At 42.9% G+C, this 15,893-nt stretch overlaps 1 protein-coding gene across 2 annotated transcripts in view; it reads right to left on the bottom strand.

Annotated features, from left to right (window-relative positions):
• Positions 1 to 15,163, bottom strand: part of CXADR (CXADR cell adhesion molecule) — a 33,433-nt gene extending 18,270 nt beyond the window's left edge. The window contains exons 1-3 of one of the 2 annotated variants that reach the window (XM_077927284.1): positions 14,849 to 15,163; positions 1,848 to 2,008; positions 336 to 534 (exon numbers count right to left, since the gene is read on the bottom strand). In XM_077927284.1, coding sequence (XP_077783410.1) covers positions 336 to 534; positions 1,848 to 2,008; positions 14,849 to 14,903 — 415 coding nt within the window. In that variant the 5' untranslated portion in view covers positions 14,904 to 15,163. The remainder of the gene's footprint in view (positions 1 to 335; positions 535 to 1,847; positions 2,009 to 14,848) is intronic. The other variant, XM_077927285.1, reaches the window with a different exon arrangement.
• Between the last annotated feature and the right edge of the window lie 730 nt (positions 15,164 to 15,893).

The raw sequence follows: 15,893 nt of genomic DNA, 5'->3' as shown, positions 1-15,893 counted from the left end.
ACAGCCACTTTATAAAATCAGATAAAAAGTAATATTAATTGTATGCATGCAATAACTCACTAAAGCAGGGCAACCTGCAGCTCATGATTTCAGAAGCCCTCTGCAAACAAAGAGTTATCCATTCCCCCCTATTCCGCAGACTGCTGAAAAGGGATGAAAGCCGGGGGGGGGCACCTACTTTTGGCCCCATTTCCACATGCTGCTGCTGCAGCCTTGCCCCCTGCCAACATGCAGCGAACATGTATCTCCATGCAAATACAGCTCTCAACAGAAAAGAGTGTCACGAGCCTGCACTATGTACAGTTTATGCAATTGCAAAACTAGAAATATCTTACCAAGTACAATCAGCTGAACTCTATGGGTCTGCATATCAGGAGCCTTCTTCACTTTACACTGGTACGTGCCACTATCGGCCGGCTGTAAGTTCAGGATATCAATACTCGCATCTCCATCAGCTGGGTTCTGATTAACAAACTGTACCCGCCCAGCCATATGATACTTGTCATAAACCGTGTCCTGACTGTACATAATTACCTGAAAGAAAAAAGAGACAGATGATTCTATCTTGTATATGAGTTATCACAGAGTTGGAAGGGACCACTAGGGTCATCTAGTCCGACCCCCTACGATGCAGGAGTGTTTTGCCTAACATGGGGATCAAACCTATAACCCTGAGATAGACTCATGCTCTACAGTTATGTATGCTCTATCCAATATGATTTCTATTTTTCCCAGTAGTAAATATATACTATACTATAAATATATAGTAAACACAGGAACACCACAGGGATGCGTATTCAGTCCGCTCCTTTATATTCTCTACACGTACGATTGTGTTGCTGCTCACCCTAGTAATAGGGTTGTCAAATTTGCAGATTACACAACCGTGATTGGGCTCATCCCTGAAAGGGAGGGTGAAACGGATTATAGAGATGAGGTGGAGCGGCTGACAGAGTGGTGCAGAGCTAACAACTTGCTCATAAATACAAGGAAGACAAAGGAGCTTGTGGTGGACTTCAGGAGACAGAAGAGCAATGTCCAGCCACTTTTGATTGATGGGGTCTGTGTGGAGAGGGTAACAACGTTCAGATTTTTGGGCATTGAATTACAAGAGGATCTGTCCTGGAGTGTCAACACAAGGGGGCTTGTGAAGAAGGCGCAGCAGAGACTGTACTTTTTGAGAATTCTAAGGAAAAACCATCTTCCGCAGAAACTGCTGCTTGCCTTCTATCACTGTGCCATTGAGAGCATGCTCACTTATGGCTTATGTGTGTGGTACGGAAGCTGTACTACCCAGGACAGGATGGGGTTGTGCAGAGTTGTTAAGGCAGCAGAGAGCATTGTTGGCTGCCCACTCTCCACCTTAGAGCAGATTTATGCCACAAGGTGCCATAGGAAGGCACTGGACATAGTAAAAGATCCATCGCATCCTGGTCACTGTCTCTTCGAGCTCCTGCCGTCGGGACGGAGATACAGGACGATGAAGACAAGAACGAGCCGTCTTAAGAACAGCTTCTTCTCCAGAGCGATCTCGGCCCTGAATGGAAAGCTTGGACTTTGAAAGTCATCTAATCTTCCTTGCTGTACTATACTGTATTGTTTTAATTAGGGTTTTTATGGAGCAGTCAAGTAATTTCGTTGTCCCCGAGAGGGGGTAATGACAATAAAGATATTATTATTATTATTATTATTATTATTATTATTATTATTATTAGTCCTGGAACTATTTCTGGAAGGACATTAGGTTAAACATTTGAATTCTTAGTCTGATCTTTGGACTCACCTACGTTCAAAATGGAAGTGAAACATATGGAAGACCTAGGAGTTTAATAAAGCTTTTCACTTACTGGTTGCTCCTTTTTTGGCTCCAAGACAACCCATTCAATGTCAAGTAGTCCTTCATCTCCTGCTGCAAGAGTATACTGGCAGAGCAAAGTAACCTTCTCTCCTAGAGCCTTTGTTACCATCGTCTGTTCAGTTGATGTTATTGTTACGCCCTCAGTGAGATCTAGAAGCAAACCAAAATTTTAACACCTTAGAAGTTTTAAAAAGTATGAAAATATATTGTATGCACAACTTTGAAAATAGGAATAGCTTCTCTCTCTTTTAGACATCTAAATAAACCACGTGACTTGGAACCAACTCTTGCAAACCTCTTGCATTTCTATGTATTGCAAGGTACAAAGGAAACACTGATTACATTAGCTGTTTGCCCTTAGGGACTAAAACATTACTCATATCTTTTGAAGAATTTTTTATGTTAAATAGATGTTGCATGCCTTTTTCATTACTCTGCTATACTTAAAAGGTCAGTGCAACGCTGTGCAGGCTAAAGCAAGGAGGGCTGAATTCTACAACCACGGTACCTGCGTAACGATGATGTAACAGTATACTATCAACCTCCTTTTATCACAGCAAAAGTAGTTTCCATTTCACAATAATGGTTTACGATCTAAGAGACATGATATAAAATCAAGGGACGAGGAAGGCAAAGTTGAGCACTTTCATTGCAATAACTTCATGGAGTCATTCTGAGCAGCCATAAATCTCTCTCTGTGTTATTACTGAACTACCCCCTCCCCCACGAAAATGGGGGGACCTAAGTTGGTAATGTCAAACGCTGAGGCTCCCATGTGTCCAAATTCAGACAATAATCTAGTATTGACATATTGGCCCAATTCACATGGTAAACCAGTTATGTGGCCATGCTGTATGCGCTGCTATTTGCACTTCAATTCCTCCCCTGCTGGAAATGAAACAAGCCACAGTCTGGCTTGTCATCATGTGCGAACACGGACTTATCAATAGTTTCTCCCCCCCCCAAAACAAACCTAGCTTAGAAAAAAACCACAAGCTCATGTTTTCATTCATGAAAAGGCAAGATTCTGGCTTGTTTCTTTTGCAGCACAGCAGGAGCAAGGGAGGAGGGAAGTGTGGACTTTGGGGCAGTGGTACATGCAGCTTCTTCACATTAAACCATCGTTTCTTTTAACTATGGCTTGATGTAACACGAGAAACAGGCCACTGTTTGATAAACAATTCACTAGAATCAGGAAACATTTACTTCATTCCTCCTATTTTTCACAAAAGTTATATAATTTTAAGTGTAGGACTATCAACATATGACTGCTATTTCTCAGTGAATTCATGTGACACTTCTCACATCGTTCTTCAAAAGAGAACACGGTAAATCTACAGCCATATCATGAAGTTCCATTTTCAGACAAAGACAGCTTAATTTTAAACAACTGTGTAGTTTAACATTTTCATAAAATCCCAAATGAGTTTTCAGATCTAATGCTTTTGGCAGCCTTTTCTGCTTCATCTCCTCCTGGAACATCAGCATAATCCTCAGTTGCATGCTATACTCAGAATAACAATAAATTTCTGACACACACATTTAGGCAAGCAAATGATTACAACATCTGCATAATGGCCAAAGAACTTTTTCAGAGATAGTTAAGTAAAGACCAAGAGAAATGTTTGTACAAATTTGGGGATTCTAAATAAGAATATACGTTCTCAACTCTCAAAAAAACAAGTGAAAAATAGTTTTCAAAATTATTCCATATAAATGGTGAGGTGTGTTCTGCAATGCTTAAAAAAGAAACAAACTTGTTCCTATACTGTTTTTTGCTACCAATTAGATTTCTTTGGCAGGATTTCTACTGTTTTTACATTAACATCCAAGTAACAAAGGATAAGGAATGCTTCAAAGTCAAGCAAGAATTGCTATACCACCATACAGTACTAGAGTTATTAAATGCCATTATCCACAACATATGCTGTGAGATATAGATTTATATTTAAAACCGATTTTTGTTTGTCCAATACTGTTTTCTACAAAGGTATGACAAGATAGGAAATAAAACATAAACACAGATATATTGCCAGAAATATCTGGGATAAAAGCCCTTTTAGATATATATAGAAATCTTACTACCCTCCCCTCAAATTTATCCAACATTCCAACATGCAATTCTTCCATAATATTTTGGTGGTACCGTGGTGCTCTTCTCATTCTCTCAGGACAGCTCACATGAACTTTCACATGTATGGAAGTGTGGGTTTTCTGTAGACAGAATGTGTTACTTGGACATGAAATGTAATCTTGCAGTTCTAAAGCTCCCTCCTGCAATGTTAGAGCTGAACAGGATGCACATCTTTAAAAGATGCAAGCCCAAACACCAAATCCATTTTCTTGGTTTTGTGCCAGAGCTGTGGTGCCGCTCGTGCTTATAATGCAACGATCAATACGCCCGTGCTGCAGAGGCACTAGGGTCACAATGAAGAATTCACCAGGCTCTGTTTTCAGTCTACATGATTTACAGAAGTGTCATATGAACACCAGTGTAGGGCAATTTTCAAGGTAAGTGATGCATTAACTTTACCTATAGACTTCATCTTCCTAGTGTTGCAGCAATAGAACTGCTGGCACAATTGCAAAGCTAAGCAGGGTCCTGTATGTTTTCAACTTGGATGGAGAACCACATGTTAAGATTCCTGCACTGCAGGGGGTTGGACTACATGACTCTCAGGGTCCCTTCTAACTCTATAATTCTAATAGCTATATAGGAAACAGCCTTCACCAACCTAGTGCCCTCTAGAAGTTTAGGACAACAACTCTCACTACCCCAGTCAGAGCAGTTATGTTGGCTGGGGCTGATGGGATTGCAGTCCAAAACAATTGGAGGGCACTACACTGGGTTAGATATACAAGCAGACCAGGTAGACATGAAAAAGCATACCACCACAAACATGAGCTTTCACACTAGTTTCCTTCATGTAAAATTAGGGTACTACTTAATTACTAAAAAGTAAAATATTCAGAGAACCACATTCCAATACAGGCAACGGCTAATTTGCGTGGAGGTTGCATTCCAGGCCAACGCGTGCAACGGCAGAGTACACATAAGCCCGCCCCACCCCCTTTTCCAGTTCGCCGTGATGTACACATGCACAGACGTGCATCAGACAGTTGTTGCCTGTAATTAACTCAAGCTCATATTCTACACTACGAATGTCTATTTCTTTTCTTAAGCTAGCATGGACAGAACCAAACTGTGTTGTCTTCAGCATCTTCATAGATCTTTAAAGTCAAGATAGCAATAAATAAATCAAACACATAATTAAAACTGACATTTTGTGTATAAGTTTTGGGAGGAATCTAACGTTGGAAGAGAAGACTTACTTATGCAAGAAAACTTCACCTTCCGCATCTCTCTCTTGCAACCCAATGGGCATCTCCAAAATCTGCTTCAGGGAGCCCACACTTACCCCAGCAACCTTCCAATGCAGATACTGAAAACCTGCTACTGGGCGGAGGCAAGGAAAATCAAATCCTACTGCATGAGCTGTTGTCTATTTTGCTTGAAAACATTGTTTGAAGTTATGTCCTTACCAGGGACTATACATTGTTTGATACAGTCCTTACCAGTACAGTCCTCACAGTAAATTATGTCATAGCAAATACTTTTTAACACAGATTTAACGTTTTCTGTGGTTGAACAGTTACACTCCTGATTCTCATAAAAAAATAAAACTATAAATATATAAATAAAAACATATCTCCATTATTAAAAACTAGTGTGTTCACAGCATTTTTTGAACAAATTCAGAATCTAATTACCGTATTTTTTGTCCCATAGGATGCTCCGTCCCATAGGACACACCTAGTTTTTTTTGGGGGGGGAATAAAGGGGGGAAATTCCCCTTTATTTCCCCCCCAAAAAAAACCAGGTCGGGGAAACCGAACCAGGTCGAGGAACAGCGGGATGATGGCGCTGCGCCTCCTTGCTGTCCCCCAAGCTTGTGGGGCTGGCTGATGTCTGTCCGGCGGGCGGGGCGCTCTGCTTCAGGGCACCACTCGCGCCGAGCGGCAGGCTGCTATCCACAGCGTGGGGAGCCCTGTGGGGAACTCCCGCAGTGCTCCCCATGCTGCAGATGTGTTCCTGAAGGGCCGGCCGCTCTGCTTTCAGCGCGCCCAGCGCTCGGGGAACCAGGCTGCTCTCCACAGACTAGACAGCCCTGCAGGAACTCCGGCAGGGCTGCCTAGGCTGCGGATGTGTTCCTGAAGCCTGGAGAGCGAGAGGGGTCGGTGAGCACCAACCCCTCTCACTCTCCAAGCTTCAGCGAAAGCCTGCATTCGCCCCATAGGACACACCCAAATTTCCCCTTCATTTTTGGAGGGGGAAAAGTGCGTCCTATAGGGCGAAAAATACAGTAAAGGTTAACCAAATATTTCTCCTAGCAACAAACAGTTGATGGCCTTGCTCTACTGAGACACATTTATCAAATTCAGAATACATTTGTTTTCTTTCAGCTGCAGGAAAAGAGAGCACTAGCCAGTCAGTCCTGTGGTCAAATGAATTATCAATAGAATGAGGGAGCTTATGGCATCAGCGTTGTTTGTTATCTCACCAGTTGCTGACATGTGCAGCAATGCATGTTTGCCAACTTGACTGTTTGGTGCAACACTCTGGCCCCTGTGCACTGACTTCACATTCTCTTGTGGTTCTAAGATTTAGTTTGTGCTCCAGTGCATGAAATTCAACATCATATTTGTAACACAACATGTTCCAGGACTTGAGAACAGTGTGACTGGGGCTTTGCCCCCCGGGCCATTTTTTGTCTCGCCCCTAGAATGTCTGGGCCTTTCCTGAGTTTTGGTGTGTAGGGCTTGGCAATATAGCAATATCTCGTCCAAAACTGATTTGAAGTCCTATCATGATGCTGAGAAGTCTTGCATCAAGGTGGAGGAGTTCACTGCTTGAAATGGTACTTTGCTGGTCCTCTTGAGATACATTTGAAATGGTACATTGCTGTGCCTCTATTGGAAAGGAAAAGTCTGTCTCATCTCCCGTTAAGACACTTGCAAATTGGAGTAATTACGGGTTGTCAGGAAAGAATGGAGGACTCTGATATTCACAAGGTTTCTCTGGTTTGTGGGAAAAGTGATGTCTCTTTCATGCACCCTACTGAAAGAGATGCAGTCCACAGCACAACCAAAGTCAAAGTTTTTGATAAAGTTTCTCACCAAAGACTCTTGAATAACTAACAAAAAGAAGTGCTACTTTACACTGCCCATAGTACAACTATGGACTTCACTCCTACAAGATGAGGTGGTGGCCACCAACTAAAAGAGAATTACATATTCATGGAGGTTTGGGTGATCTGTGGCTACTAATTATGACTTCAAGGATAAGCAGTCCTCTGAAAAATGGTTGCTAGAAATCGTGAGTGCTATTGTGCTCATTTTCTGGCTTGTGAACAGACACAATGAGAACAGGCAGCTAGACTAGAAGGACCTTTGGTCTGATCTAGCAGGGCTTTTACCCATTTTCATTTGTTGTACTATGTGGAGCTGCCCTTGAAATGATTGCAGCTAGTGCATAAGGAAGGCAGCTGCTGGAGGTCTAATAGGCCTAACAACTTGGGACCGTGGAATGACAGTGCTGGGATACCTGCACTGTCTGCCTTTTCTTATGAAGCCCTATTAAAAGTGATGGTTTTGACATATAAAAACCCCCTGAACAGCTTAAGACCTAATTACCTGAGTGAATGTGTTTCCCATACTGTACTGCTGGTGCTTTGAGAATCAACTGGAGGAACCCCCTTTTTCTGTAATCTGCAGGTCTAGGAGTTGACAGGGGCTTTCTCAGAAATGACACCTCTATTACAGAACATCCTCCATCCTGGGCTTTGACTGCCACTGATATCATCTGACTGTAGGCACCAGCTGAAAACCTCCATTCACTAAGCTTTTAAAGGTCTGAGTATTTTTGAAGATACTGGCCAGCACTGTAGAATGGATAAATAGAGTGGGTTTCCCCCCAAAAATGAAATTGATACTTTACATACATTATGAAGTAACCTGGGATGGATGATTAGATAGAATATACTTCTGTGTGACCATGCTTTTATTTCCATCCCTTCTTGGCTGGAAAAGCAAATATAGTAGCCGAACAGAATCCAGGCAACTATTGTGCCACTTGGGAGAGAATGAAGATGTTTCTAAGGCAACTCTCTTAACAGCAGTTCCCAAGGACATATGACACCTCTGAGGAGGAGGATTGTATTGCAGTTATGTTAAATATAGGTGCAGCTCCCAAAGAGAGTCTCTGTATTTGTTAAGCAACCTGACAGGTAAAGAGAAGAATTTTTTTGAGTTTAGCTGCAAATGTAAACTTCTGCAGATGAGCAAAACTTGCCTTGACAGCGTAGTTCTTGAAATCCTAGGTACTCAAACTTTTCTGCAGAATAGTAAAAAACAAAGGCCCAATTGTGGAAGTACTTGGAATAGGATAATAATAATCATTATCGTCATTATTAATGCTAAGAGACAGCTTTCCCAAGCAGCCCCTTTTTGTGGTTGCTGGTTTGAGTTTCTTTTGGTCTCAGATTGCAGTTTTGTTATTTTTACCTTTGTTTTTGGGCCAGCCAAGAGCAGCCAGGTGAGAGGGAAGGAGGAAGGGACTCAGCCAGGTGAGATGGGAAGGAGTATACAGAGTGGCGTCCGCATGAAAGGGGGGCACCCCCACTCTAGAATTAAGTGGGGAAGACTGGGAGGGGAGAGCCAAGCCAAACCTGCAGCAGAGGTCGGGAAGTTCTCCTCCTAGTATCCTTTCTGCAACGCACTAGGAAACAGTTCCAGACTGTGTGCTGCCATTGCCTCCTCTCCACACTCCCCTCCCTCATCAGCTGACCTGCCTTCTCCCCATTCTCTGACAGCTGGGGGGCTTTGCTTCTGTGGTACTGCACGAACAAGCTGGCTCACAGTAGCTGAAGCACGGTAGCATGTCGCTACCGTGCAAGCCAACTGCCCCATGTTGCAGTGCAAGCTGTAGCAGTTCCAATTGGGCAGTAACAGCCACTTTACTAGAGAGTCATGCAGGGCGACATTTCTCTCCTCCCACACCTTTAAAAAAAATACATACCTAACAAAGCCCTATTATAATACATACCTAACAAAGCCCTATTATCATTAGAGAATGTTACACATGGAAAATAAGGACAAGGAAAGGGATGGTGATGATAACGACCTAAAAAAAGTATTTTATCTGCATGACCCTGCCCTTAGGAAGTATGCATTTATTCATTTACGGAATTGGTGGAGGAAGTAAGTGTGGGCATTTGGAGATCAGTGGTGGCCAGCGTAAGTCTTTGCTTCAATGTGAATTCTGGCCATATGTGAAACTCTTTTGACGGCATCCACTGTCAAGAGTTTTCTGGCACTGAGCATATCATTAGTGGAATCATGAGCATAGGACTAAATACTAGAGAAATGTTAGGCTGCCTCAATAATATTTTATAGAAATCCATGCTACAATCCTTAAAACAATCCTACATAGGAAATGGTCTGCACTTAAGGGAGCTAACCGAGCATCACTTGATATTTGCTACCTTTTTGGTCTGAGAGGCTGGACTGTCCTAGAGAAGACTATGTTGTAGTCCAGTGTTTCCCAACCTTGTGCCTCCAGCTGTTTTTGGACTACAATTCCCATCATCCCTTGCCACTGGTCTTGCTAGTCAGGGATGATGGGAGTTGTAGTTCAAAAACAGCTGGAGGCACAAGGTTGGGAAACAGTCACACCAGCCAGCTCCTATCTAGGTGTTGCCACTAACTTTTGCCACTAGAGATTGGCTCTAGAGGTGTTGCCACTAACTTTTGCCACTAGAGATTGGCTGCCCAGTGCCTGCCTAGATAACACTACCTAGAAAGTGGTTAACAATGAGAGAGCAGAATTACATGGTAGCTAGTTAACATCCTACCCACATCTTTGGAAAACCAGTAAACATTTGCTGGGCTGGGCATTTGCAGTGAGAATGGTAGGAAGCAGAAAGCTTATGCACCTCCTTCCAGCTCCACACCACTGCAACTGCCAACCCTGTCACTGCTTTGATGTTACAAGAAAACACAGAATTAAGACCACCACGCTTCCCTTTGTAATATATAATTACTTCCAGAGACCTCTAGAGACTATTACTGAGGGAAATGAAAGGAAGTTTCTAAAACATAGAACACTCAATTAAATTTTTGTTTTCTAATGCTAGAGAGAGAAGACAAACTCTAAAACAAAACCTTGCAGCCTCTTTTCGTTATTTTAGACACATAAGGCCTAGAACAAAATTCAAAAACTAGTAAAATATTTAGCTATCAGATACTTAAGAAATTTTATGCCTGCCAGACAAGAACTTCAAAAATGGGAATTTTAGTATTCTTTCTTAATTAACAAATATTGGAATTAAAAATTAAGACACAAAGATCGGTGAACAGTTTTTGTACATCTTAATTTTTAAAAAAATATTATTGCTGAGAAATGTGTTTTTTCCATCTGAAAACCGTGTGCACATTTTAGTTTGAATGTCTAGGATTAATCACATGGGATCAGATCTGATTTGCACTGCATTATCTGTACAGGCCCAAAGTTAAGACTGAAAGCCTGAGGACATGGACTGTCTTGTTGGGTTTAACTAAATGATCTGTAAGCTGCTCGGGAAGTCTTAGCTTATGGGCAGGATAAAAATCCTTTAAATAATTAAAGTGAAGCCAACAATCATTCAATCCAGCAATTCACAACTTTTTAGTAGGCACAATCTGTCTTCACATATATCCTTCCTCCCACACAAAGAAGGTTCCTTGCCAATCACAACCACCTGTAACTGACAGGTGCTTTGGCCACAAGTGAGCCGCATTGTAGTAGAAGTGGAATGCTTTGCACTTCTTGGGAGACACCCTTTTACCACCAATGGACTATCCTGTTCATTTCCACGCATTGAAATGCTCCAGGGACTCGGCTAGTAAGAAGGATGCAGAACCAGAATCCGTGCAACATGTGGTCAAGACATCAACTGTGGAAATCAGAAATCAAATGTGGTTAAGATACTGAGAGCCATTGCATTAAACAGATGTAACAAGGAAAATTACAAAGCCTGCTCTGACTACTTTAACTGTTTATTAGGTGTTCCCAATTTAATTTCTTTCTAATATATAAGGTTCTGCACATTAACTTGCCTGCTTGCTACTAGCAACCATACTCCCACATCTGAAGAGCATCTCTATAAATTTGAACTGTGTGGAAAAAAGCTTCATGCAAAGCCCTACTTTACACCAAGTAACCCACACTGTGGAGAGGCCATATGTGTACCAAGTATGTGGGGGGGGGGGGAGGCTTCTGTTACAAGGAAAAGCTTGCTGAACATGGAAAAACCCACACTGGAGTGAGGCCTTATAAATGCTCAGAACGAGGGCAGAACTTAAATTACAGCACCAGCCTTCAAGCACACTAGAGAACCCACGTAGGGGAGAGTCCTTACGAATGCTCGGACTGTGGAAAGAGGTATACTTTTCATTCCAACCTTAGTGTGCATCAAAGAACCAACACTAAACAGAAGCCTTTTAAATGCTCAGAATGTGGACAGAGCTTCTATTGCAGAAACAGCCTTAAAAGTGTATTGGAGAAGACATAAAAGGGGAAATCCACACAAGTGCTCAGACTGAGGTTGGGGGTATAGTTCTCAATCAAACTTTGTTAGATATCAACTCATCCACATCAAGGAGAGGCCTTATAAATGCTTGGAATGTGAGCAGGGCTTCCAGAGAAGCACACAGCTTATTGCACACCAGAGAACCCATGAAGTGGAGAGGACATAAGAATGCTCAGGCTGCGACAAGGGATTTACTTCTCCATTTGATCTTATTAAACATAAAAGAATGCACACTGAAGTAACACCTTACAAATGCTCATAATTTGGCCTTTTAAATGTGTTGCGTGAGGGGGGGTTATTGATTTGCTTTTGTTTTTATTATGTATTTTAATGTTGTGATCTGCCCTGTGATCTTCAGAAGAAGGGCGGTATACAAATTTAATAAATATAAATCAATCAATCCCTGCTTTTCCATTCATGAGACATTAACTACCCTGCCCTTTTCTCCCCATAAAAGTTTAATGAGCAAAAGCTGTGAGTTCTGTCCCACCTCTGGGTTTTGCAGTAAGTAAAAAAACAGAAAACAAACCATTCCTTTCCCCTCCCCTTATATCCCCAGCTTTAGTTACTATAGGATTTTGCAGCTTTTCTTACTATAGGATTACCAACATTTCCTGTTCCACCACAGAGAATTGGGAGGAAGAAAAGGAGGCATGGATTCACTCCCTTTCCCCATTAGACATTTGCAGAAGCTGGCAGTGGCAGAACCCATTTCTCCATTTGCAAAAGTCTAGGAGAAGAGCAAGCAAGCACTTGCTCTTCCTAAATGTATCTGCAAGGAAGATTACAAACAATAATTTAACTAGTAATCCAAGTCAAAATTTGCAAACCTTCAACTGTACAACCCTGTTTTCAATTCTGAAAATTCTTAATTACAGTAGCAGCCAACAAACTATAAACTATATTATATGCCTTCATTGTTACATGAGGAATTATGATGATTAACATTCAGTGCTGCACTTGATGAGCAACCTAGGTTATCTGTGTATGGTATAATTCTGTGACAACTGGGAAAGAAATCCATTTCTGAACCATCTATTTTATAAGTACTGGTTTTCCAGATAAAATGAAAGCATTTGTTGACATCAGACCAAAGTTAAAATAGTATTGCCTTACAAATGAGATTTAATCAATCATCACTTTTATTACCACACAGTAAAAACTGGTGTCTGATTCTAGGCTGCTATTTAAAACTTGAATCCGTTTTTTACTTCTATGTACTTTGAACAAAATATTATTTGATGACTGGACAGGATTTTTATCCCATGAGTAATGTTCCAAAGCATGTATGACATCAACAATAGCATAAAACATTTCAACAGGAAACAAAGGGCTGAAAAGTGTTGAAAAGCTTTTATTTTGCATAGCTTTTAACTCCACAGGTGTTGCCTGCATTGAATTCTGATTGTTGCATACAATTTAATAGCTAGGTTTTGAGAAGAGGAAATTAATTACAAGCAATTTCTCAAAATGAAGAGACTTGTCCACTATTACATTACCAGTTCTATGAAGAAAACCTTCAAAAAGGCTTTTATATTTTCAAAGGTATCCAGATTGCAAACTTACATTTATAATTTACGGTAGTTTGTGGTTATTGCAAAGTTAGCATACCAAAGATATTTACAACTTGGAGAACACACGCAAAACTCCCACCATCCTATGCTCTAGCCCCAATACTTGTGGGCAAAGCATTTTGCATGGAGCATAACATCTACATCAATTCATTTCCAAAGATGCTCCATCAGTATCTCAAGTTCAATACAAGACGACACACTGGAAGAAAGCCACTTCACTTTTCTTATGGATATGACTTCCATTTAAAAACAAACTAACCATATGTGCACTAATATCTGTGCACTGTGCAACTGCCTCAAGACTGCCAGACTTCTTCATAGACACTCCAGCCAGTCTTGTTCCTCCTGCAGATTTCAGGAACTGAATCTTCTAAATATAAGTCGTATCAAACCACTAAGAAACAGTCCTGCCCGTTTTGTGAATTGTGCCAAAGTAAAAAGACATGCATTCGCCATGCATTATGGATTTATTTCAGTACAGCCGGTAATACAGGTTTTCTTTCCTAGACATACCAAGGTAAAAAAATCACTGTGGTGAAGGCAGCCTTTAAGTTCACATGTTCAAGCCACAAAATAGCCTCAGCCTTTAAGCAAAAAAAAAATAAAATAAAATAAATGTACCTACTCTACATGCAGCTATTAATCCTATTTATTTCCAGTATTCAACTAGCTTCCCAATCTACAGTCACAGAGTCAAATTCTGAAGAGGCTAAAAATTAATCCTAAACTGAAGAGCACAATATTTTGCTTTTTTTAAAAGATCTTCGGTGTCTTTTTCTTTCTTTCCCAGAAACACAGGGGAAGAGAGTAGAAGAAAGGACCACGCTGCTGCCCAGATCACAGAGATTGCAAGGAGAGCTTTGCCCCTCCTCCCTCTCTCCGTTGAGCCCTCCTGGCGCTGCCGGCTTGGCTGCTTGTCGAAGAGCCCACGTTTGGCAAAAAAATATATATTATTTTTTGCCTTGCACCTTCCAAGGCACAGCCAGTCTGCCGCGTTCGGATTGTGTGGATTTGAGATGGCGGTGCTAGGATCTGGAAGAAACCTTGCTTTTATTTGTTTTGTTAAGAAGTCATCCCACGCAAAGAACACACACAAATTCCGGCTGGCAGCCGAATCCAGAGGAGGGAGGGCTTCGCTATGGGGCGTGGGGAAGGGAAGGGCGGCGGAGGGACGTTCAGCACACACAACAAAGCCTTCGACCTCAGCCCGGGTGAATCACCAGAGAGAGGAGCTCGGCCAGCCCAGGTTGAGACCAGTCCGGTTTGAGCGCGCCCTCGCCCCCCCCCCAACCCAGAAACAAAGCCCACAAAAAAAAAGGTTTAAAAAAAGAGAGAAGTTGCACATATCACATTTTAAAACATTATAGCTACGTGAGAAGCCGCCAACAGGCAAAGTACTTCGAGCCAAGCAGAGGCGCTCGTATCTCTCTTTTACATCCAGCCCCTCCATAGTTCCGAAAACATTTTTATTTCAGAAAGTGCGCGCGGGTATCTGTAGGCAATACTTTGGAGCAGCCCAAGCGCTGAGTGATTGAGGACCTCCAGCCATATTTCGCGAAAATACAGCCCACACGCGCGCTGCCCACCGCCACTCCGACTCTTTGTTCCCCCACCTCCTCCCGCGGAGACCAGCAGAAGAAGCGCCCGGGAAGCGCGCGCGGAAGGTGGGGCGGGGGCCGCCACGAAGCGGGGCGCAGGGAAAACAGTGCGGGGGGAGCGAAGCGGGGTGGGGGGGAGCGGGGTCTCTTTCCCCTCAGGGCGCCGGCTCCGTCGCCTCCTTTCCTTACCTGCGCACAGAAACAGGAGACTCCACAGCAAGCGCGCCAGCAGCAGCGACTCCATGGCGGGGACAAGCCAGCCGGAGAAGCAGCAGCAGCAGCGGCGACTCCCGAGTAAATTCCCGGCGGACAGTCTTCGGCCCGACCCTCGCAAGCCCAGCAGGTGAAGCGGCCGTCACTTCCGCCCGGACACAGCTCCACCGCCGCTCGCTCCGCTGCGCTGGCACAAATGGGAGGCTGAGGCAGGCGCCGGACTCGCCGCGGAGGACGGGCTTCCCCGCCTGCGCGTCTGACTGGGCTGAGCTCACACCCACCTACCTTGCAGCCTCCCACCGAGCAAGCAATGCCCGCCGGGCGAGGCAGCGCCGCGCACACCCCTGCGGACACTTTCAGCGCGCGCTCTTCTCTCAACAATGGCTGCAAGAGCTGCGCGGCTGCTGCTTCACCTGGGAGTAAGCCCCGTTGAATTCAATGAGATCTGCTTCTGAGTAGACATGGCTAGGATTGCTTGCTCCTTAGCACCATAAAAATAAAATAAAACGGTGTGAGTTCCCCTGCCCCTTTTCGATATCTTGTTTATGAGTGAAGTGGGGCCATTCCAATTTCCATTAAGGAGTGCGAGTTCGATTTATTTCCCGCAGAATCCCCATGTTTTGTTTTTTGCCCATGTGGCACTCAGGTAGGTATTCTCTAACTAAGCTGCAGTTGCTACAGCAACACTCCCAACCAAACAGCACAAAGGCCCACACTCAACACCATTTTAACTATCTTTACATAAGGCACTATAGCCCTGGGAGGTGCATAGGGGTTTTCAGCACCCTTAACAAGCTATAGTTCCCATGATTTTTTGGAAGGAGCCATAATTATTGAAGTGTCATAATAGTACTTTAAAGGTATGGTGTGGGTATGACCATAAATTAAGGAACAGGGTGCTTCTGAGCACATGTTGGCGTTTGAATTCAGCACCAGAGATGACTAAAGATCATGGGTTTTTTGCACAAAATTCCACTCCCAATATATTTTGTACCTCTAGGCAAAGAAAAAAAAAACGATA

Source organism: Podarcis muralis, chromosome 4 (genome assembly GCF_964188315.1).
Source record: "Podarcis muralis chromosome 4, rPodMur119.hap1.1, whole genome shotgun sequence".
Lineage (NCBI taxonomy): Eukaryota > Metazoa > Chordata > Lepidosauria > Squamata > Lacertidae > Podarcis > Podarcis muralis.
Note: the sequence above shows the minus strand (reverse complement) of the source record. Positions and strands in the feature narration are given on the sequence as shown.